Genomic DNA, 25,189 nt, shown 5'->3' with positions numbered 1-25,189 from the left:
CTGAAATCCTATTCAAAATCTGTTTTCTATACATCAAAATAAGCACGACTGGTTCGAGTCGGCATTTAAAATCCACATACCCATCAAATCATGATACAGATGGGTTAAAGTTTTCTTGTCAGCTGATACAGACATCAAAAGTGAAGAGATGTTGGAAGGGCGGGGTGCAGTTTTCGTGAGTCTGAATATTGACTCATGGGAAGTGCACCAGTTCTGGATCCGTTAGAAATAGGAAAAAGGATAGTATAAAACACAAAAACAAGGCTGTTGTGGATTTATATTATAGGCCAGCATTCCGCCCACTAAGCTGTAACTCTGCAAATGAAAGGAACTCTGTAAAACACTTGTAAAGAAGTCTGTGTCGAATTTGGATGAAAATGTGGAAGTTCTGCCTTCATTTTCAATTTGAATACAATTTCAAGTCTTTTCTGATCGCAACTGTTCCGGCGAGCCTAGGCCACTGTTGCGGCTGTGCTATGCGATCACCCAATGCGGTAATCAGCACTGACCGGCCGTCCGTTCCATTTACTGTGTAAGTTACCGTGTTTGCCTGTGTGCCATGGAAACACAGACGGATATTGTGAGTGCATGTTTTCCTAATTTTGTGTTGCTTTATGCCAGGCAGCATAGGCCGGAAAAAGGAAATATTTTGCGCCGGCCCCCGACGCAGCCGGCTTGACGCCCCCCGTCTCCAGATATTTTTAGAACGTCGCCTGAGAACAAAAAAGAGGCTTGCATTGCCCCACATAAAATATTCTGACCGTTATAGCGCATAGCAAGTGTAACCACTGCCGCGCATTTCAGAGGTCTGATGACCCGAAAACTATGCCGGTAGATTGTGTGATCGCCGGATAGGTGACATCGGGGTCATGTCACTGTTGCAAATGATCGTGGACGCGATACGGATTTTTATGACAGGAGTATTTTTAATTACTCCCCTTTCCGTCCTTCCCTTGTGATTGTAAATTGTATTGACATGCCGATTGGCTGATTTGAACCTTGTCATGAACGCAGTATAGCAGGAGCGTCGGAAACGGGATAAGGAAGGGATTTACCCCTTCCTCGCCCCAGCTTTCTCACAGAAAATGACTGGGTGGACCATGCCGCTGCAGCGAGGATGGGCACCGACGCTGGTGACGGGTGTGTAGGGGTGGATCCAGAGGTGGGGGGGGGGGGGCGGATCATGTCCCCCTGTGACCCCGAGGGAGCCGAAATGCCACGAAGGGCTACCGACCGGCTAGGCTAGGCTAGGCTACCGAACATACGCAGTTGTTAAACCCAACGCAACAAAATTGGACGTCTTGGGGCTTCTGGTCGAACAAGAACATTCGCAGGCGAAAGTGTACGGCCCATGGAAAAACAAAAACAATTATTCACCGACTTATAGGGTGGTGATTGGGAGATTTTTAGACTCATTACGCCGCCCAGAGGCCCTATGCGGTTTCCAGGGGCCGTATACGTCTACCTGCAGAGTCAGTCCGATCGGCAAGGAGCCTTCCACGTCGCCCTCGATTTCTTTGCGTTTGCCCGACGGGACCTGCGCTGTTGCCAGGCCCTTCCTGCTAATGTGCTGGGGCACTCTTGTCAATCAGAGTTCTTCCACGGATCCTTCCCATCTGTCCGAAAGGCGATGTAGGTGTACTTTCCTACCTAATGTTAGACAAAATCACTGCACGCCATTCGTCGTGTTTAAGGCGGCACATATCATTAATAATCTCAAAACAGGTAGAATCATGCTCCTACCTTCGAACTTCAATAACTGTGGCGGCGAGCTCCCGAGCGCCGCGCGCACTGCACCGCCTGGACTCCCCAGCGCCGTTTCTGCATTGCCGTTGCGTAAATACAATATTTCTGCTTACAGGTGCCGTATAGCGAGCTTTTGTTTAGCCGCCATGTTCTCATTTTGCTTTACATTCCCCACCCAATCCCCCTGCAACCCATCGTCCCGTTGGCGTCGAGGATCAAATTTCATGGGTTCTTGTTACCTTGGCCCGGTACATTTTTATGGTTCTTGATGCTGCTTGATGCGCAGTAATGTGACCGCGCGCAGTAATGGCGCCGGTGTCGCGGCTGCTGTGTTTGTGCGGCACCCGGGAGTCCGCCATCGTAATTATAAAAAAAATCGAGGGTGAATCTAGGAATCTGAACCTGAATCCAGGCATGAATCTACCTGTTTTGTGATTATTTACGATATGTCCTGCCTTAAACACGACGCATGGTGTACAATGATTTTTTTCTAACGTTAGGCAGGAAAGTACACCCTGACCCGAAAGGCTCTGCGCTTTAGCCGGGGGCCCCATATGTTAACCTGCTGGGACATTCTCGGTTGCTCAGGAGCCCCTCACGTTGGTCTCGGTTAACCTACCCGCGCACTCACGGTATGCTCATCGGCCGTCTAGATTGGTCTAGGGCCCTTCTAATTCTCTGTGACTTACTTAGGGCCCTACACTCCTGTCGGGGTCCCTATCTGATTGCCTAGTCGGGTACACTCTATTGTTCGGGGCCGATCTATCTTGGGTATTGGGTATTTCCTATCTGAATGGAGGGCTCTGCACTCTTGTTAGAGGCCCCAAGACCTTATAGAGCGCCCCATCCGTTAACCTGCTCGGGCGCAATCGATCTTTCCGGAGCCCATCGTATCGTGTCTCGGGTATTTCGTATTTGAATGGATGGCCATATGTTCCTGTCGCGGCCCACCTATAAGCTGCCCGTGCCAGTTGTGCATCCAGAAGGGAAGGGGGGGGGGGGGGGGCGCTGGACCATGCCCTCCTTGTGCCCCGAGGAGACCATAGACTTCGAAAGGCCCATAATTGGCCCAACTGACACAGTTCTCTTGCAGAAAACACAAATAACTTGGACCTCTTAAGGTTTCCAGACGACCAAGAACAGTCACCAGCAAAAGTGGAAAGCTCGTGAGCGGAAAACTTAATTCTTCACAGATGGAGGGGTTGGTGATCGGGGAAAATTGTGGGGCTCATCACAATGTCCAGAGGCCTTGCGCTGTTGTTGGGCCTTATGCTTGGCCAATAGGGTGGACATAGGCCGCGCGGCGTTAGCCCCGCGGCTTCACTAAGCCGTGACCAACAGGTGGACGAAAATGGTGACGCATCTGAAAGAAGCGTCTTTGAACCCTTTCGGAGACCAAATCATACGAAAAAGATATTCCGGGCGTATATTTCACCCGTGCGATCTTAAGATTGATGACAATAACGCATCAGTCTTTCCAGCGCCGCGAAGTGGTACTGAAATTTGGTGGTGGAGCTCGAAGAGTAAAGATAAAATCTCTATTGTCCGTGCTGCTATAGTTGTTAAGCTGTCCAACAATAATAAAAGCAGCCTCAAAGCTGTGAAAAATCACCCAGTGCGATTTTTAAACCGTAAAGTTAATTTTGAAAGGCATGCAGAAACATTATTTCACGAAAGTCATTGTGCGCTCGGCACCCGCCCTCTGGAGTTACTTGCATTGGCCAGCGCCGCTCGGTTTTACGAAAACTACAACCCAAGGCACCGCCGTCATTGCTCCCCGAAACTACGGGCGTGCCACTGGGGCGTTATGACGCACTCAGCTGCTGGGGCCGTATCGCGCCGTCAGCCCCTTACACTGGCGGGAACGGCGAGCACCGCGGGGAATTGTACCCCGTACCTGTGGTTTCCCAGACGCACAATGCTTAACGCAGGCGCGTCAACGACTATACTAATGGCACCCGACACGCAGGCTCATACCTTTTGATGTTATTTGTTTCACTAGTCGTTTACGCAAAATAGTAAACATTCTCAGGGACACATAGGATGGCCTCGTGCGTATTGAACTCATCTCGACCCACCCCATTCGACACTAATGAGACCCCTTATTTCCTTCCGGTAAAGGAGTCCCCTTGAAAACAACACTACGAGGCACGTTGTTGCTCTCGGATAAGGGCTGAATGGCCATTCTGTTCCACTGCGATGTGTTTTCCGGCCGTCATTCTGGCGACACGGAGCGGCATCCCTGGCCGATCCAGAGGCCATTGGAGAGATATATCGTGTCACATTGGTCCGCTCCCTGACGCGGGAGGCCTTCTGACCCGCACAGCTGACTCCGGATCGACACAGGGACCCTCATCGACGCAACAACATCCTGATTGTCACAGGTGGTCCAATATTTGGCGCATAGTCTCCAGTTCGGCTTGACGGGTCCATGCTGGAATTGGGCTGAAGGCCCCACCGTTCGGTACAGGAGGCCCTGAATGGCGCAGAACCCTTTCATTGTCTTAATGTGTGCATTTATCATAAGTTATAATGTTTCCTGTCATAGGGCACAGGACAACGTAAGAGGTCCTCGATCACTTGGGCTCCCGTCCTCGTCCCTGTTGAGTAAATGTTCCACTGACACACTCGAGGCCCTTGTGAACACAGAACACCGTCAGGCAATCGGCCCCTGACCGACACAAGAGCCCCGAATAATTGCAGGAGCTCCGACCTATGTAAATCGTGGGCCCGGCGTTGTCCTTGTTCGGGAAATGGGCTCAAAACTCGGACCGACACGGAGCCAAGTGTTCGTTGCTCGTGATCTCTGGCCGAAGTAGAGGGACGCTCTGTCTCAGGGGTCCCTGTCGGTGCAAGAAATCATCTTACTGTTATTTCAAATCACAGCCCTATGGGCGGGGGTCCTTAATGTGACCCCCGGACCGTTACTTGAGGGTCCCTCGGACCGTTATTTGAGTGTCCGTCTTTGCAGGTCGGGGCCCTTGAAAAGAATCCTACCAGTCCTTTATCCTCTTAGACCCTCCAGTCGGGCCCTTGATTGTCGGATCGGGTGGACCCTCTAGGCTCTTCGGGCCTCCTCCAATACTGTCTCTGGCCGGCCGGCTCTGGCCCCTGTCAGGCGCTGTGGAGCCCCGAGCAATGTAAGTCGCTGGCTCCAGCTTTGTCCCTTCTTGTGAAATGGGCCCTCAGGCCCTTGTCGCCACGGTGCTGACTGTGCGTTACTGGTGGTGTCTGACCGAAAGACAGGCCCGTATCGACTCAGCGGGTCCCTGATCAGCGCGCAGGGCTCTCTGGCTGGCATTGGAGTGCCTGGCTCTGCGGGCCGGGACCCCTGAATGAGACCTCTGCCTGGCCTTTTGGGGCCTTCAGGGCCTCAAATCGGGCCCTCAATCGTAGGTTCCGAGCTGCCCTTCGGGTCCCTCGGAACCTGAAGGGGAGGGGCCACGTGTCCCCTATGCCCCTCTGCCTGCACTACTGCTGTGTGGTCTCAATCGCAAAGGGAAATGAATGCCTGTACACCAGCACTGGGTAATTTTCCTTTGCTCAGGCGGCCCCGTCTCCTAGCAGAGGTGCTATATGTCAGCCTGCGGGAGCGCTCCCGATCGTTCAGGGGTCCCCACGATGGTTTTTTACGGCGTGTTTTGAGGACCCTATACTTGTTGACGGGAGCCTCTTTGTCGGTCTTCCGCGGCACCCTCGATCGCCCAGCCTCCATCCCCATTGGCCCTGGTGTCTTAGCCTTAGAGCAGCAGTCGGTTATGCGCCGGCCAAGTTGCGCGCGGTTGCCGAACATATTTTTACGTGACGCCGACGTCATATATGTTATTTATGTTGATTATTTAATTTGCCATGCTTATTATACATGCATATCACGTTCTTAATGCAGTTTGAATGCTAGTTCATTCTGTTCTCCTCCATAACAGGCAAAGCAAAAACTCTGTATCAGTCATCAGCGATCAGCTGATTACATCAACCAGCCGGGTAGCCGTAAATAAGCTAAGAATCAAGTTCGCGCTCGCTTTCGATGGTACTCAGCAGCTACCTTTAATTTATTTTATCACATTTTTTTAGAAATCGTTAGCCTCAAAACGAAAAGATTCACCATGCTCTGGAGAAGATGGATATACTCCACGTTTGTGCATGCGCTATTTTTTCCAGGGCTGCGCACGGTAAGATGGGTTACCGTGGAAAAATGGTATACTAAAAGTCTTACAACTCAATGGCTCAATACGAGGACATTTTGGGATGGGGCACCAAACTTTAGGGGGCGAGAGGGGGGGGGGGGGTGCAATGTTGTCGGCCTCCCCTCCTCCCCCCCCCCCCCCCCGATGAAATCCTGGATCCGCCCTGTAGGTGGGAATACCTGCCTGTGGCATGATTTTCACCAATCTGGGTTGTTTCACGTTCCGACGATAAGACCGTTTCAAATGATTCACGTACTCAGTCAGTCAGTGAATGAAGTGGGGGGGGGGGGGGGGGGGTGAGGGGATTCCAAGCAAAATCCTCATGATGACCTGAAAACAAAGCGCAAAGATCTTTCTCACACGGTCCTCTTCCCCGGATGTGGTCAGTGCATGACGTGAATTCAGATGGCGGCACCGGTCACCGAGCAGGTGTCGCCATCATACATCGGCGTATGTTATAGGTGGCGTTGCTGCGCTGACACAAGGCCAAAGAACATTGGAAATTGGCGATCAACGAGCATCTACGCTGGAACGCTTTTGTGGTGCAATTCCCACAATGCTTTTGTTCAATAGACAAATGTGAAACATGGCTTTGAAGCTGGAACCAGTTACCGCACTACCGAATCTTCTTGCAAAATCTGGGGTAGCGTTGCTGTTCCGATGAGAGCGAGAGCGAGAGCGAGAACAAGGGCGAGGGCGAGGGCGAGGGCGGGTGCGAGGATGAGGGCGAGGGCAAAGGAGAGGGTGAGGGCTGGACGAGGGCAAAAGAGAGAGAGAGGGAAGAGAGAGAGAGAGAGAGAGACCGACCGCCGTCATGAAAGATTACATTCACGTCCTTCTGCAGTGAGTGTTGTGTGGCTGGAGGGTTGCTGGCAGAAGGGTTTGATTTATGGAGCGATTTATGAACTCTGACGCAATGGTGCAGTTTTAAAAAATAAATGCAACGCTGAAACGAAAAATGGCTAGAATTACACCCAACTTATGCGCTATGCTCGTTTCTTCCCAAATTTCAACCGCATTTTAAGATTGAGGGAGGGGGCTGAAACCCCCAACTGATGAAAAACTACATCCCCGCAATGAGAGAGGCTTTGCCTCCTGCCGGTAAGCAAGCAGTAATTTTCGCAATGCTTCTGGTAATTGGAACTTGCATTTGGAAAAGCTCTCCCTGACTGTGATGAGCTAGCTGACGCCGGTCGTCATCCCCGGTATCTTATCATAATAACCGGTCTATTACCGCTAAGTCGTTGCGTGACAAATGTGTGATAGGTCACGTGCCAACTGATGCAATGAAGTGGAGTGGGCAGTGGCGAAGCAAAGCTTTGCCGGCATCTAGTCTGCGCCACCAAGACATAACTCGCGCAGCGCTCCTCGCGCGGGTTACGCGTTCGCTCCTGCGAGGCTCCTACTGGGAAGGGAAGAGTGCTTATACTTAAAAACTTAATGCAAGGAGCTTGCTCCTGATAAATTGATCCTTGTCTCGTATTGTGGATGATTTAATATCGAACGTCATTCTGAAGTGGGGAGAGCCATATCGTCCTCGTAATTTAGTAGGATTCAGAAAATCTAGTAAGGCGAGACGTTCCCTTTCAGTTACCACAGCAGTTAGTGGAGGTACGGGTACTGTACCGTGACGAGTTGGTATGTGTGGGTGACGCATTCATGTCAAGGTAAGACTGGGAGCCAGAATGCTCGTTAAGTAACGCAGCCTTGCTTTTGCCCTCCTTGCTTATAGTGTCTCTCTCGTGCTATTAGTCGTGACATTATTTCATGTCCCATGTCTAACTATACGTTTGGTATGAAATGCCTTTCATGAAGATTGCGTCAGTGTTGAGAAACTTCCTGCACTGGATGTCTCCGGAAGGGGTGCACGCTGAGTCTGATTTAAAACATGCACATCAGTCTGGAGCGTCATGCATGCAAATGTGCCCATACAATCTTGGAAACGTCACTTAAGCGGGGCGCTCACAACAGTATGTGTTGTAACTGTCCTTTCCGTTCAAGACACGTGATGGCATGGATGTGGATTTTTCAAAATGGCTGGGGCCAGAGTTGTGGACGTCTCCAATAGGGGTAAGCGCGAAACACACTTTGCGAACCTCGTACTTTCTTTTCAGGTTATCCTCAACCACTGCAGCATTGTGAAGGCAGGTTTTCGCGTGTGCATTGTTGGTTGAACACCACAGCAAAAGAAGAGTTAATGAGCTTGTTGGCCATCTGCTCGAGGGTTCGAATGTTGCATTCGTTATTTTCAGTGTGCCGATATAGAATATTGTCAACGTTGATCTATTTTGAAATGCTTCGGCCGGTTCACGCACAATAGGCATATATAAAAGTTCGGTTTTCATCGTATTCCTATAAAATACGCGCTTCAGGCACTTAAGAATATCACATTTGCCTGCCGCATGATTTAATTAAGGCAAACCTTTGCGTGGTTGGTAACTTCTACATTTTCACCACATCAAGTGGTGCTGGCGGGTGGGGTTAGCGGCGGGGTGTTGGTGCGAGTGTGGAGGGTCTGCCGCGTATCGCATAGTGATGGTCCCATGAGAAGTAGCATAGCGGTGTTCATGGCGAACGCACTTCTGGTGCGTATGTTAGCGGCGGGGTGTTGGTGCGAGTGTGGAGGGTCTGCCGCGTATCGCGTAGTGATGGTCCCGTGAGAAGTAGCATAGCGGTGTTCATGACGAACGCACTTCTGGTGCGTATGTTAGCGGCGGGGTGTTGGTGCGAGTGTGGAGGGTCTGCCGCGTATCGCGTAGTGATGGTCCCGTGGGAAGTAGCATAGCGGTGTTCATGACGAACGCACTTCTGGTGCGTATGTTAGCGGCGGGGTGTTGGTGTGAGTGTGGAGGGTCTGCCGCGTATCGCGTGGTGATGGTCCCGTGAGAAGTAGCGTAGCGGTGTTCATGACGAACGCACTTCTGGTGCGTATGTTGTGTGTGCGCACATGCGCCTTCGGTGCCCCCTCCCGTAAGTGCATGGTTAAACGTCAGGTGAGACTTGTAGTTAGGCCAATTTAGTTTACTCTGTGGGTTCAACAGTACCTGACAGTGCATTCGGAACAGTTGACTTCATTGGTCGCTTAAACGTATGTCCGGTTTAGTTTAGGCTATTTCTCATTAGCAGGAAAGATGTTTTGGACCGTTATGGTTCCGGTTCCATGATTATATGGGAATAAATTCGTAGTCATGACGCTCCAGCCCCATATGTATGTTTTAAATCAAATTCAGAGTGCTACCCTTTTTGGGGAAACCTAGTGCAGGAAGTTTTTCAACACTGACGCAACCCTCATGACTAGCATTTCATGCTAAAAGCATAGAGTTCCATCGAAGCCTACGGCCCGTTCGGAGGCCAAGGGGAGGAGTTATGACCTCGTGCCCTCCCCCATGGATCCGCCAATAAATGAAAATGGCGAGGCTAGGGAGATCTGGCCTTTGCGGTGGTAACAAGTGCGGTTTGGGCTTGAACTTAAGGCTTGAATCTTTGGAATGCGTAGCAATGCTCCAAGCGCAACAAGATCTGTATAGCACGATTTGAAAGCTGAACAATCGCTGGCTTGGTCGGAGTGAACAGATCGTCAGTTCATTACAGAAAAATGTCTCAAATGAGGCTTCAGGATCATTTATTTGTACTGCTTTGTTATGTTTCACCAGTTTTGATGCTGTTAAGTGATGCGAAATCTGTAAACAAGATAGTAGTATTTATCACAGGCTCGAATTAATGCTAACCCCATGCATTAAGGGCTGCTTCTTGAAACAGATATGGGGTTCTTCAGGCAATTGGAACCGCGTCCTTAAAACACGCAAACGCGTAATAGGAGAACGAGGGAGGCATGGGCTGTCACCCACCGCTTTCCGTCAAGGTTGCAGGCGATTCAAACAGTGATGCTGCCCGAAAAGCTGGCCTACAGATGAAGTTTGTCTCCAATGTCTCCAATGACCCACCTACCTTCCTGGTAGTCAGCACATCATACCCGGTTCCCGTCAGGCGGCTTGGCAGTCAAAGATAGGTCGGCCAGGGAATCCCATGAACAGTATTGAATGCATCCCGAAATAATGCAAACGCAAGTCGCCCATAGAAGCTCCGCCGCTCAGCAAAGTAAGCCCCAAACATTTGTCGGCATATAATTGCTTTGGGTGTGTCTGTCGTTCTGTTTGGCCGTTTGTCGCGCATTGTGTTGCGTCGTACCTGGGCCGCGTGGCTGGCCGCTGGTCGGTAAAATCTGAACACGACACGCGGGCGCATGAGGTGGTTTTCCCACTGGTAGCCCGTGAGCCGCTGCAGTGCGAGACTTAGGCGTAGGACATGCTGGAAGAGCCGCTTTCGGACCATCGGTTTTGCACGGGTGGCATAAAAATGTGGCCTGCGACAGAGCCGACGAGGAGCAGTTCGAGCTTACAGTTACAGCACAGTAACCATGAGTAGAAGCAACAACGACAGTTTTCTCGAGATCCTTCTGCATTGCTTAGAACTTCGATTTGAAGTAGCCACTCCTGCGGAACACATCTCGTTGGACTGCCTTCTCACCACCAGGAAAATAATACCATTCATTTGCCTTCCTTTTTCCAATGGGTAGGTTCTGTAATGTTTGCAACACACTAATTTGTCAAATGCTTGCGTAATAAAAGCTACAAAAGCTTGGAACACTTTGTTTAGAGGAAAATATATGCAAACATGAAGCTATTAGCCCGAGGCATTGCGTCCTGACGGGTGGCAGCGGTACTCACGCGGTTTGCGTGTGCTTTGGTCACCAGAACGCAAAGGTGACAGTTGGATCTATTGGCCTGCGAGATGTCACTTAAAAGGACCTACTGAGTCGCGCCGTTGTGGTGCTGACAGGGAATGCTGCATGATGCAAAATGGTGAGAATTGCCCGCGCTTAGGATGATGTGCGATCGTTTTTGACTGACGCAATCAATGTGCAAGCGCAAGACATTTTGGATTCGTTGGATGCAACCACATTTAGGCAGTGGGTGTGCGCCGACCGCTACACTTACGCTGAACTTGTTCTGCCAACAGATGAGTTTTTTAACAAATTGTCAGAAGCATTAGTTGCAGTGACTACACATTGTTTTACGGCCTAGCACCAGGGCAAATTTTCAATGACCTTTAAAACGTCTGCCCGAGAAAGGAGCTTTGGTCATTTTATACTTTTGAGAAAATTACACCGTCGTCATTCAAGACGAAGTTCAGCAGTTTCATTGGTATGCAGCGCAATGCACGCTGTAAACTTTCGTGGCATATTGACCAGACCCTGGACAGATTGTGCATGCAATTTATTGCACGCTGTCAGACGTCATGGAACATAACAGTATTGCGGTCCATAGGTTCTGGAGTACCTATTACTGGAAGTGAAAAGCCTAATTTCAAACATGGAAACCTTTACTTTTCAGATGGATCGGCTGCGCAGCACAAGGGCAGGCTTAAATCTTTGGACATTTGCTTTGATGAAGACTTCGGCGTGAAGTGCTAGTGCATCACATTGCCATATCCCCTGGGAAAAACTTGCGACGGAGAGGGGACCTTGAAAACGGCTGCTGCCAGCGCCAGGCTGTCGCACCTCCATTCTGATTATGTTCTGACTGTTGAGAGGCTATGCCAGCTCTTGCAGGGCAAGGCTAATGTGTAGACGGTATGTTTCTTCGTCCCCAAAGGAGAAGTCCCTCTGGCAGAGGATGAGGCCAGCATCCTATTGGCTACGGCCAAAACTGTCAAATGGTCACTTCAGGCTCACAGAGTGACACCAGTGATTGCTCAGACTGCCGTTAGGTAGTTAGGCGCGGGCGTTGGGAGGAAGATAGCGGTCGCTTGATTTCAAGAGTTTTTGTGAATAAGAGTGAGTTAGGCTGAGTCAATGGCGCACTGAGTTAACTTCCGCATGCATGCGAGCTTTGTATTTTCTTACAATGTGCTCCTTTCCGCCACTTGTGCGGAGACGCGCGGGAGATACTGCGCCTGCAGCCGACGGCGGATGGCGCGAAGGAGGCGTAGTCCCTTATTGTGACATTGTCTCCAAACCTCTCCAAGTCGATAACCACCCTTTTGGACCTGACGGTTTTAAATACGCTTTTTCACGTGTGAACGAGGAAATATTTGAAATCACGTAGGAAAATGGTTCTGCATGCATTACAAATGTTCATAATCTACTATCGATGTTTCTTGTGTGATCATGATTTGAACCACGGCCCACACTTTGTCAAAAATATTTTTAAAATCTTTTCGAGGCATCGGTTTACACGGTTTTATTTCATCGTAGTGAAAAATCGTATAAAAAAGGCCGAACGTAGCCCTTCAATCACACGACTCGAAAATGCCGGAGGCTGTAACCACGGAACCGCCCAACTGAGAGACCTGAAAAGGTCACAGGCGTCTTCAGCGCCACTAATGACCGTAACCACGGAACCGCCCAACTGAGAGTCCTGAAAATGTCACAGGCGTCTTTAGCGCCGCTAATGACAGATGTAACCCGTTTGTGCCAAAATCCAAGATATGAGGGTGTAAAAGTGATCGTTCGGCCTGTCGATTTGTCGTGAAATTCCCCGAATCGGAAATCGTGCGGGGCCAGCTGTGCGGTTACTCGTGCTACACGTTACGTGCACAGAGGCAGCCAGGAGGAATTTATCCTGCTTCATGTTGTTTCTTTGATTTTTACCCCCATACTTCAAAAGCCAGGGCGCGTGGAGGTGGAATCCGACTTCAAAGCGTCGGTGAACAAACCATCTGTAATTCATATAGCCAACACGAGCTTGTGCAACGCACGGTTGCGCCAGTAATAATCGGGCAAGCCGGGAATGCCGGTATTTCGAAAGACGGCACACATACCATATCTTGTCGTTCAAACTGTACCGAGGGTCGCGGCAAAATTTACATCACGGCATGCACCGATTCAATGCCTGTGGCTACTAACCGTTTTTACCTGATACTGCGCACTGTCGCGCAAAGGTCAACTTTACGGAATGGGCTCCAATTCCACATTTTTGCGCCTTTGAAATGACGCCGGTTGATCGCTCAGTTGCCGCCGGCGAGTTTAATAAGTAAAACGACAAAATATGGATGCATCTTATATTGCCCGCGTCCAGCAACTGCCATTCATCTTAAGCTCATTCATCCGCTATTCTCAGCCGTCATTCCTTCATTCATTCAGTTTTTGCGGCGAAGACGGTGACGCACAGCGACGATCAAATGCGTCACATCAGCTTCTCGCTCGTTGGGGAATGCTAGAGGAAGCGCGCGTATGGAGCGAAGAATGATTTGCAAAGGATGCAATGAAAGAACTCATGAAATGCAGCTTGCCAAAAGCGAAGCCCGCTGCTGCGGCAAAATGGCCCGCCTGGTGTATTGCGAGGTATGTGTTTTGTAGTCACCACAGCGCGCGACGACACAGAAAGATTGCAGTCGCGTTGAAAAGTGGCAGCGGTGGAATAAGGGAGATCTGGCATTCAGAGTGATAGCAATCACGGCTTACGTGAAGCTTTTCGAACTCGAAACATCACTTAAGCCTCACAGGAAATTTGGACAGCAAGCTTTGAAAGTTGGCCTATTGCTGGCTCTGTTTTCGTGACCAGATTGAAGACTTACTGTGTAGAATGATGCTTCCGGACCATTTATTTTCTGCTTTGGTGTGCCTCATCGGCTTCGATGCATGGCTTTTTGGCACGAAATCGACAAGGGGCTTGGCAGCGTTTATCTCAGGTTTTAAAAGACAGTAACCCGTGTGTTTACAGCCGCTTCCTCAAAGCATGAAATTGAGCTCTCCGGGCATTTGCGACATCCAACTCAGTACACAAACATACAGTGATGGAAAAGGAAGCAGGGGTGAAAAAGGTATCGATGTGCAGGGTATCATCGGTGACAAAAATGAACACTTTTGCGAGCTTTTTGGTGACAAAGTTGTGGAAATGGAAACCAATTACAACAGACCACCTCAGCTAGATTTCGGGCGTCGCAGTTCCCATCGATCCGGCGTCGCATTTCCTGGCGTTCAACGCCGGCTGATGATAGCTTCGGCTCTTTGCCCGGGAAAGTGGGATTTCCGCTAACAAATGCGCAACACTGGTATGTTCAGTGTTTGCAATGTTCAACGGATATCATTCACAGACCAGATTCCAATGGATTTGTTCGATTGTGGAGCCAGCGCATCGTAGGACATCGTAGTATGCATGACTATGCCAAAAATGCGCAAGAGTATGCTAAAAATGAGCAAGAGCATACCAGAAGGCTGCTGTTTTTCGTTTCCGAGGAAAAGCATACGTGAGAACAGCTGGAACCCCAGCCTGACTGTTCCAACTGACCCGGAGAAGTCTGCTTATTAAGATGATCCCACCCCAAAGTGTACATAAGTGCAGACCAACCATCGGCATGTTGCTTTTGCTCTGTTGCTCTGTTGCTCTGTTGCTCATCGGCAAGTTCTGTTGAACTGATGCATAACGTGGCAGCTTCTCGCTAGATATCCATCAACAGACCACCCTGATAAGTTAAAAACTATATTCCCTTGTGACGAAATTCAAAAGTTTTCTTTTGACGGGAGGTCCAGTGAGTTAACGGCCACATTGAAAAACGGCAGGTGGCCCAGGCCCGTTTGGTTTTGACGGTTTGAGACTATACAGCATCGAACATTGCAATCAGCATACCCACTGTTCTCCAAAGATGGCCACCCAATGAGATAGGCAACGAAGAAAGCAGCACAGTGCTGGAAAGCAAAGGCTATTTAAGCTATTGTTTTTTTGAAAGATCAAAACACGGCGCACTATAACAACATATTTTGTCTGGCAGGCAATGGCATATGGCGTGTGGCTCCCTCCAACAGGCGAGCTCTGCAAGTGTTGCAGGTACGCTGGGTCTTCTACTGGCCTATGGAGATCTGACCTTCGCCGCACACGAGCCGTTGGGTACATGTCTCGCTTCACCACACGGAGCGTTTGTTTCCTAGCGACATGTTCCCCGCTGACTGGGCGCCCCGCCGGAACCGCTGATGACTTCCCCTGGGCCGTGACGCGGCCGCAGCGAAAGCAGACAATCGGGCGCGGCGCCGCGGCCGACGGCAGTTGCTGGGCGATCTGGCGCTGCGCTGGAGCCGGCTCATCGCTGGACGATTTGGCGCGGCGCTGGAGCCGGCTCATCGCTGGACGATCTGGCGCGGCGCTGGAGCCGGCTCATCGCTGGACGATCTGGCGCGCAGCTATAGCCGTCTCATCCCCGGTCGCGTGGCCCGGTTCAGCAGGGTTTCTTCCTCCGCAAGAGGCACGCCCGGCCTGCAACCAGCGGACGGTCAGCAACGGTCGCCGTGTCAGGACCCCGCCACCAACGTCGACGTCACTGGCGATAGGTGATGCCCACCCCATGGAGTGTTACGGTAGCATGGCGTTGGCCGCGTGCCGGCTGCCAAGCTCGGCCGTAGCGCCGCGGGACTGGTATTTTTCCGACCCTACTACCATTGCCCTGAAATATCGCGCCAGCAGTAGTCAGTTTCTCAAAACAGAAATTCATAGATTTGGGCGCAATCGTACATGTTTGGCGTATAACCGTATGATCAAGTTTTTCAAAGCAAAAATGTACAACTTACAACTGCAATCTACAACACTAAAAAATACACAGAAAATGTACAATCTACGACACAAATGTACGCAAACAATCTTGAAGGAGCTTCTCAAACCCAAGAGCAATGTACGACAGAGCTTAATTTTGATAAGTCGTTGATGAATTTGGCAATGCAATCAACACAAGCATTCGGGTCATAGGTTATGATACTGAGCTTAAGATTGTTACTTGTTGAAAAACAAATTGCTGAAGAAACAAGCCTAAAGAAGTCGGTGAAGTGGGGAGGAAGAAGAGAAGTCGATCACGTTGGTAGATAATCGGGCAGTACCATTTTCACGATAGATTAATGCGATAAAAAGCCTGTTTGAAAAGTTTCTATTAGGTCTTATTGTATACCTAACAGGCTGCGCGCACACACCCTCTAAACGGAGGGCGGTTACGCACCGGGCTTATACGCCCTCCAAATCAGAGTGTGGTTACGCACCGGGCTTATACACCCTCCAAAATGGAGGGCGGCTACGTACCGGGCTTATACGCCCTCCAAATCTGAGTGTGGTTACGCACCGGGCTTATACACCCTCCAAAATGGAGGGCGGCTACGTACCGGGCTTATATTATACACCCTCCAAAAGTATTTCAGATGGTTGGGCGCGTCAAGCATACGCGGGTTGCCAGCTTAAAAGGGAGCAAGTGCAAATATGCAGAATATGGTGCGAAAAGTCGGCTCTTTGCGTGGTAGGCATCAAACGATCACGAAGTTCAACTCACTCTGGACCAGTGCTATTGTGAGCACAAATTTTCCGCCGCCCCGCCCGTATATCCAGTGGGTGGGTGGTTAGCATGCCGGTCTCGCACGCGTTAAGCCCGGGTTCACATCGCGACAACGGCTGTTGTTGAGTGGGTGGATTCTTGGGCTATCGGTGTGACGTGATGATGTCAGATCGCCTTGCTTTTAAGCGGAATGAATTCTAGTTTGGGCTTTTCATACCGGACAGCAGCGTATTTCTAATGCCAGAGGGAGGACTAAAGAAAAAGAGGACTCCGTCCCTCCAGGGGTAGGAAGTCCACACCCTATAGAGATATTGAGGATCCCGTGAAGGTTGGCCGTAAATCTAAATGAGGCCAGCGACCTGTGTAAACATTAAGTGGAAATGTGTAACGTGTAAGCCTTATGTGTAATATAATTTGCAAAATGTACAAACATTAGGGAAAATTTAGGCGCACACGACCCTTCCGGGCGATTGCTTCAAGATCATTCCACCCCAGCCCGGGGTGTCTGCCAGCTGCCATTCTGGCGACATGGAGGCGGGTCCGCCTGATGGGTTTGTCCGGAGGCCCTCTCAGATGTACGTCGTACATTGGTGCCCTCCCTGGCGCGAAAGGCCCTTTGGCGGCTTCTGGCCGGGCCGTCACAGGACCCCCTGTTGGACACTCTTAGGGGTCTGACCGTCAAAAGACCATTTATTGTTGTATGAACTCCAACCAATGCAAATCGCGGGTCTCGGTATCGTTCCTGCTAGAGAAATGGGGCCCCAGGGCTCAGAACAACACGGAGTCAACTATCCGGTGTAGTGGTCTCGGGCCGAAATAGGTGCCCGCACTGTCCCAGGGGTCCACAATCGGCAAAAGAGGCATATTGGCTGACATTTGAGATCACAGCCATACGGGTCAGGATGACCTGCAGCCTTTCGACCCTTACGGCCATTCAGCTATCCCATCGGCCCGTTGATCGTCAGTCTTGAAGGGCACATAGGTCCCTCTTTAGGCACCCTCGTACACTCCCTGACCAACTCGGGGGCCCTTGTCAACACCGGACCTCCGGTTAGGCGCTGTGCGCCCCTGGCCGACACAGGGGCCTCTCATTGGCTCGGGGTGCATTAATCAATGTAAATCGCTGGTCCTGACCTTGTTCTTGCTTGGGAAATGGGCTCCCAGGCCCAGGCCGGGGCCCAGTAGGTGCAACGGGCCCTCTGGCTGGTATTTGAGGGTCCGACCCGCGCCCCCTCAATGACCTTTAGCCAGCCCTTCGGTTCCCATATCGGATTTACGGTGCTCCCATTCGAGATTTCGTCGTGGTCACCTGAATGACACTTCAAGCTTAGGATCAATCATTTTCTCCCCACGACAGTTCGACATCAAGGGCAAATTGAATTCGGGTAGGGGCAAAAAGTGGGAAACAACAAAAGTTTCCCCCCAAAACGTACGGCAACAAGCAGCGGCGGATCCAGAGAGGCATGCGACATGCGGGGCATGCCCCCCCCCCCTGGGCCCCGAAGGGCCCCATTGGCTCCGGGGGGCCCACGGCCGGCCGAACAGGTGGTTTTTTTTTAACGCAAAACGCAACAAAATTGGGTTTCTCTGGACTTTCAGGCCAAGAACTTTTGTAAGCGAAAGTGAAGGGCCTATGAGAAGTTCCAAAAATTAATCAGTGATTGGAAAAGTTGTGAACTGGAAATCTTAAGCCCCATTGCACCGTCTAGGGCCCCATGCTATTTCCAGGGGACCTATATGCCCCTTGCAAGCTTATTTCGGCCGTTTAGGAGCATTCCACGTTGTCCTTCATTTATTTGCATTTGCTCAGAGGGACCTGCGCTGTTGTTGGGACCCTTCCTGTTAACGTGTCGGGGAACTCTTGTCAATGTCAACGGGCCTCGAACAATGTCAACGGGACCTTCCACGGATTATTTCCATTCGCCAGAAAGGCTCTGTGAGCAGTAGCCAGAGTCCTGTACCTTAACCTGCCGGGGTATTCCCGGTTGCTCAGGGGCCCTTTACGTGGGTATTGGTAGGTTACACCGACACACCTGCGATATGCCCATGGGTCCTCTACATTGGTCTAGGGCGTTTCCAATTATTTGTCACTTGCTTAGGGCCTTACCCCTTTGGACTCATTTGCAGCTGACTTTTCACTCCTATCGGGACTCGTGTTACTAACCTGTCCGTGCACTCTTGATTGCACAGGGATACTAATTTACAGCATTGAATAATTTCCCTTTGCTCGGAGGGTCCTGTGCTATGACCGGGGCTTCATAGGTCAGCCTGTTGAGGCACTACCGATCTTTCAGGGGCCCACCACGTTGGTCTTGAGTTTTTTTTTTTTTGCTTGCTCTGAGGACCCTATACTTCTTGCTGGCCTCCTGCGGCACCCATGACCGCTCAGGTTCCGTCCCTATTGACCTTGGTGCCTTCGCCTTTGAGCAGCAGTCGAACATGCGCCGATGAATTTTTACACTCAATTGCCGAACGTAATTACACATGCCTCTGCCGTCGTATGCGTCATTTCCACTGGCTTTTCAGCGTCACACTCATTTAGAATTTAGATTTATAGTCAACCTTCACGGGACCTCAATATCTCTGTAGGGTGTGAACTCCCTCTCCCTAGCATTAGAAACTACGGTGCTGTCCGATATGAAAAGCCCTACTTAAAATTCATTGCGCTTAAAAGCGAAACGAGTTGGCATCATCACGCCGCGCCGATAGACCATAAAGCCACCCACTTAACAGCGGCCGTCGTCGAGATTCGAATCCAGGCTTACCGCGTGCGAGACCAGCACGCTAACCATCCATCCACTAGAGATGCGGGCCCGGTGGCCGAAAATTCGTGAGTGGAATAGAAATGGTTCAGAGTGAGTTGATGGATTTCGTGATCGTTTGATGTCTATCACGCATAGAACTGATTTTTCGCACGGGACTCTGCATTTTTGCACTTTCTTGCCTCCAAGGCTGCCAATCCACGTATGCTTGACGCGTACAACCATCTGAAAGATTTTTGGAAGGTGTAGAAGCCCGGTGCGTAACCGTCCTCCGTTTTGGAGGGTGTATAAGCCCGGTGCGTAACTGCCCACCGTTTTGGAGGGTGTATACGCACTGCCTACCTAATTACATTGCTTCCAAGCGGTTCCATCAACACGCAACAGGTAAACCAAATGTTGACAGCAGAGAAAAGATTCATTTATACTTTTTTATTTTCTGTGATATTTCTTCAGCCCATGCCTTAAGCTTATCCAAATTCTAGGGAAAAAACGGGCCTGTCAATCAGTAACGTGCACTGTTCGTAGGCGTTGGATGCCGTCGACCCCATCATTGCTTGCATCGGTGCAGTGTGGAGCAAGGCGAGTTTTGAGGATCATTTCCTCCAAGAATCATTCATCTTGGATCGTGTTTTGGCATGTAAGCCCTGTAACCTCTGTAAGTACTGCAAGTAAGCTCTGTGAGTATAGTAAGTCAGCTGTGTAAGTACTGCATTACAAACAAGGACGCTATAAGGATATTTTTTGTCGCCTTTGCGTCAGAGATGCACGCTGAATGTTTTTTTGTTGTTTAGACACCACGAAGTTTTGAAAAGTTTCGGCAGCAAGAGACATACATCTGTCGATAGAAGCATGACCTTTCTTGTGGCCAGCTAACCGCAATTTTATGAATTTATCCGTCTTTACGAACATGTTTTTAAATCTCTGCGAAACATTTCTTAGCAAAATTGCAAATAAAATACGTTTAGTTGGAAAATAAAGGCTGAAAGTATTTAAACAATTTCACGAAGTTTTATGCTGTAACCCTTCTTGAAAATGGCTAGATCGGTTCGTGGAACATTTGTATTGTCGCTTGACACAAGTTGTCTTTTTGACGAGACAAAGGTAGCTCTGGTTACTATCTCATAGTTATGGTTGTAAATTTCGATAGGCTTGGTAGATGGCGAGCCCTCCAGACGTCAAGATCATCATTTGGCGTATGAGCGTTGTTTACGGAGCATTGACCACAAATCCCGGTATACCCTCGATGGTTTTGACCCGTGCGTGACCACCCTTGCCAGCCGTCTGCCCCCACCATACTAGTTCGTGACCATAAGGGTGCCTCAGCACACTTTTTCGGAGACGCGCGGGTACTCAGCGCTAGTCTGGCTCTCCGGTTTAAGGCGAGTTCAGTCGTGGCATTTTTCGTGATTCATGCATGTTGAGGGAGTGCTCAATGAACTTAAAAATATGTGAATTAGGAAATTTGGCTCTGCGGGCGGTATGACGTCATAAACGAGCATAAGCATGCACACAATCTGAAACAGTAGTTGCTAATTGTGTATCAGAGGGTTCACTATGCTGAACCATATCAACCTTGATCCGCACGTATGTACCATCCTTCAAGAGATGATGGTACGGGCAAATTTAATCTGAAACAGCTAGGCATGTGGACTGCCAGCTGACGCGCCTAGGAAAGACCTGAGCTGTACCACAACCTGTGTACTACCAGACCTTTTGTCTATCTTAGAGGCAAATGATTGACGCAGAGGATGCTGTACCGTTTGTTAACTGAGACACATAGCTGTCAGATCTGGTAGATGAATCCCAGGCTGGTATCCCAGCTTCTCCATATAGACGCTAGCCGGTAGCTAATCAGTTAAGTCAATCATTGAGAAGCCAACGGCGGCTCTCCGCATTTTGCGGTTTTTAGCAGTGTACAAAAGTTTGTAATGATGCTACCGAAAAGGGTGTGTCAGTTATTGAGATCTCAGCAGGCACTGTAGACGGTAGCAAGGGTCAGCTTAAGTTGCTAATGCAGGAGGTCAAAGCCCCCCGTCCCCGTCCCCCCCCCCCTCCCGGGTAGAGGACAAGCACTTCGAATAAGTTTGCAATGGACAAACTTAAACAAAATGTTTTACACTTGACGGTATCAAAGCAGGCACCAGATATGACGAAACAAGCTCGCTTATAACTATTGGTATACTTTTAAGGAGGAAAGACTGCTCTGGACACCACAATTTCTCTGCTGAGTTAATTATTCCTCAATACGTCATTGTTTGATTACGTCGTCGTACCTCGCGAAACACTGTTTGAGAGTTAATTAACGACCGTTAGGTCTGCAGTCGTGCTCAGCAACGCCGGATGTGAAGGTTTGGATGGCGTTGTTTTGACGTTGTGAATGCCAAGGTGACCAAATTGCTCTTCTCGAAACACCCTTCCCATTTTCGCGGGCGTGTAGCTCAGAAACTAGAGGGCTTAGGTCTTAAGAAGAAGAACAGGATTGCGAACTTCACCGAAATGTCTTTTAGGTGGGTATTTCAATTCAAAACCCCATATAAATGTTGAACACCCCCTTTAAATATGCAACAACGTACAATGTGTGTTCATAACAAGTCCTCGATGGAATCGATGTAACGTGAAGGCTTGTTTGGTACACATAATACCATTTCATATGGATTAAACTTTCATTTTCTATTGGTCACCGTCAAACAGAGGATACACAGGTCGTGGTGAGGTCAGATCAGATTGGACGTCAAATGTGCTCGCATTGCGTTCATACACACACCATTCATCTACTTCCGTTGCGAGGGTTTGTTTGACACGTCTCTCGACGAAGTTGAAAGGGAATGTTTTATGTTAGAAGATATTGAAGCAAGCATCAGATGTCATGACATAAGCTTAATTACAACTTTGGTGTACTTATGAGTGGAACATACCGCTCTAGGCAACATAACATCTCTGTTTCGCAAATATATTCCTCAATACCTAATTGTTTAATTACGTTACGGCACTTTCCTTAAAATTAGTTGAGAACCAATTGACGGCTATTATATCTGGAGATCACGCTCACGAACGCCAGATATAAACGACTCATGTCGAATGACAGGACTTGAATGACTTTATTATGCTGTCGTGGAGCCTGGGTGACCTTGAAATGCTCTCCCTTGACCTGGACCCTGAAATAGAAATAATCTTGTAATTATGCGGGAGTGTAGTTCAGAAGCTTGAAGCTAAAAGCTGGCTGTAACTAGAGAGGTTTAGACCTTAAGAAGGGCAGGGTTGTGAGCTTCACCGAATGAGCTTCAAGATGGGTATTTCAGTTGAAAATCCCATACAAATGTGGAGCAATCCTCTCAAGACGTTCCCCATTTTTAGTTCATTTTTTATTCTTTCACTACTGCATTCCAAAAAAAATCATATTTTTCTCCCATTAAGTGACACACCTCCTCCATGCTGCTGTCAAAATCATAGAACCTAGTGGTAGGAGAGCCCTCAGGGTTATGTTTCAGGCGTTCAGCCAATGCTAATTTCTATTCTTATAACCTCTTCCTGGACGTCTTTGATCGAAAATGGCCAAAGCAAGCAAGCTTGAACTTTTTTGTGTACCCCCAGATAAGCATGAACGCACCTTGATTTATACAAACATGATACTGCTGAATTCGCCTTAAACCGAGCAACCAGGCTAGCCCTGAACATCCATACTTTTCCTAAAAAGTGTTATTCAAGGACACCAGGGCGACCATCCTTGTCGTTAATTTGCACCATCCATGCCAGTCATCCGTACGTGACCATCCTTGTCCTTAATCTGCACCATCCATAGCAATCACTCGCACGTGCCCATCCTTGTAGTTGATCTGCACTATCCATACCAGTCATCCTTACGGGCCCATCCTTGTCGTTAATCTGCACTATCCATACCAATCATACTTACGTGGCCATCCTTGTCGTTAATCGGCACCATCCATGCCAGTCATCCTTACGTGCCCATCCTTGTCGTTAATCTGCACTATCCATACCAATCATACTTACGTGGCCATCCTTGTCGTTAATCTGCGCCATCCATGCCAGTCATCCCTGCGTGACCATCCTTGTCGTTAATCTGCGCCATCCATGCCAGTCATCCCTGCGTGACCATCCTTGTCGTTAATCTGCACCATCCATGCCAGTCATCCGTACGTGACTATCCTTGTCGTTAATCTGCACCATCCGTTCCAGTCATCCCTGCGTGACCATCCTCGCCGGTCATCTGCTCCAACCGTACCAGTCATCCCCGTGTGACCATCCTCGCCGGTCATCTGCTCCAACCGTACCAGTCATCCCTGCGTGACCATCCTCGCCGGTCATCTGCTCCAACCGTACCAGTGATCAGTGCGTGACCATGCTTGCCGGTTGGGGCTGGCGCCGTCGATGTCGAGGAGGGAGTTCCAGAGCCATCCCGACGCGGGGGGCATGTCCACCTCGGTCAGGGAGGGCGTCTCGGGCCCGGAGGCGGTGAACGCTCGCACCTGGGGGCAGCGCACCACCAGTCAGAGGCGCCCAGATTCCGTTCAGAAGCCGCGGGCCTGCTCTGTGGCACATTCGACCAGTTGATCGTTTATGAACTGGTCAAACATGATATTCTTTTGCTGTTTGCCCTTAACACCTCTACAGTGAAACGGACGAGACTTTAAAGTGAGTCGGCACTTAACCGCACTTGCGTTCCTCGACTATTTCAACATGACTGCTAGTGGACCTTGCAGAGTTAACAGTCACGAGCGTCTGGCGACCCCGCGCCGGACCTGCAGGGTTAGCGGTCACGGCATCTAGCGCCCCAGCGCTGGGCCTTGCAGAGTTAGAGATCACGGGCGTCTGGCGACCCCACGCCGGATCTGCAGGGTTAGCGGTCACGGGCATCTAGCGACCCTGCGCTGGACCTTGCAGAGTTGGAGATCACGAGCGCCTGGCGACCCCGCGCTGGATCTGCAGGGTTAGCGGTCACGGGCATCTAGCGACCCTGCGCTGGACCTTGCAGAGTTAGGGATCACGAGCGTCTGGCGACCCCGCGCTGGATCTGCAGGGTTAGCGGTCACGGGCATCTAGCGACCCTGCGCTGGACCTTGCAGAGTTAGGGATCACGAGCGTCTGGCGACCCCGCGCTGGATCTGCAGGGTTAGCGGTCACGGGCATCTAGCGACCCTGCGCTGGACCTTGCAGAGTTAGGGATCACGGGCGTCTGGCGACCCCACGCCGCTGACCGCTGACCTTGGTGGACGGGACCGGCCTCGCTGGTTCTTCGCCCCCCTGTGGCTTCATCTGGTGGATGGGCACATCCGTACCCCACAGAATCAGCTTGATTTTCTCTACCTGCCCATGGTTGTCCTCGTCCGTCTGGGGACGGCGACGTTCGGTCACACAGTCGGCCGGTCTGTGGCTGGTGTCTGTTGCACCAATCCGTCAGCGATAGATGAACGCGGGCCTACAAAACCAATCTCAGAATGCAAAGTGCCGTGGGCCTTGAGTGATGGGAATTGCGGTGTATATATATATATATATATATATATATATATATATATATATATATATATATATCGAGTACTTAGGTAGAACAGTCTCTTACAGACATGCTCGGCTATATATCAAGGCATAATGGCCATTCTCAGCCTTGTTCTAGTCCTTTCCAGTCTCCATATTCAACAGTTAATTTGGTGAGTAAATAATGGATGACATTTTCGAGAGCCGACACATAGATTGCAATCATGACAAAGATAAACATTTATATGTCATGACAAGGATAAACATTTACATCGAGTAGAACGTAAAATTCCGTCACGTCAGCTGCTCGTATCACCTGCAAGAAAATATATCCCAATTCTGACATTTGTTATTTCCCACATTTTTTTACCACAATTCCCACATTTGGTAGCCTCATTTGTCACACTTTACAAGGCATCTTACCAGTTATTCTTAACTTCAGTAAAAGATGCATAACCGGCGGCAACAAATAGTTGTCAGTTGACGTATCAAACACCAACCGTTAACTGGGTCGTGAACAATTTATCGTAGATGCATTCATGTATGCCGCCATTTTCCCTGTCACGCACCTCAGGTCATGTACTAAAAGCTGAGCCTGTGATAGCTCTTCCCTATTCACGCATGGTCGTGTTCAAGAACCAAAAGTCTTTGGTCTAGATGGCTCCCCTAGAGACAACCCTGAGCACCTCGCAAGGACCA

At 49.8% G+C, this 25,189-nt stretch overlaps 1 protein-coding gene across 1 annotated transcript in view; it reads right to left on the bottom strand.

The window, feature by feature from the left end:
* Positions 1 to 14,397: 14,397 nt before the first annotated feature.
* LOC119100268 (neuroendocrine convertase 1) overlaps positions 14,398 to 25,189 on the bottom strand; it is a 47,132-nt gene continuing 36,340 nt past the window's right edge. Inside the window, exons 13-15 of the mRNA XM_037223376.1 lie at positions 24,221 to 24,346; positions 23,339 to 23,484; positions 14,398 to 15,181 (exon numbers count right to left, since the gene is read on the bottom strand). Of these exons, the coding sequence (XP_037079271.1) occupies positions 15,109 to 15,181; positions 23,339 to 23,484; positions 24,221 to 24,346 (345 nt within the window). The 3' untranslated portion in view covers positions 14,398 to 15,108. The remainder of the gene's footprint in view (positions 15,182 to 23,338; positions 23,485 to 24,220; positions 24,347 to 25,189) is intronic.

Source organism: Pollicipes pollicipes, unplaced genomic scaffold, assembly GCF_011947565.3.
Source record: "Pollicipes pollicipes isolate AB1234 unplaced genomic scaffold, Ppol_2.1 Scaffold_4881;HRSCAF=5763_pilon_pilon_pilon, whole genome shotgun sequence".
NCBI classification, from domain to species: domain Eukaryota; kingdom Metazoa; phylum Arthropoda; class Thecostraca; order Pollicipedomorpha; family Pollicipedidae; genus Pollicipes; species Pollicipes pollicipes.
This window is presented reverse-complemented; position numbering and strand designations above follow the sequence as displayed.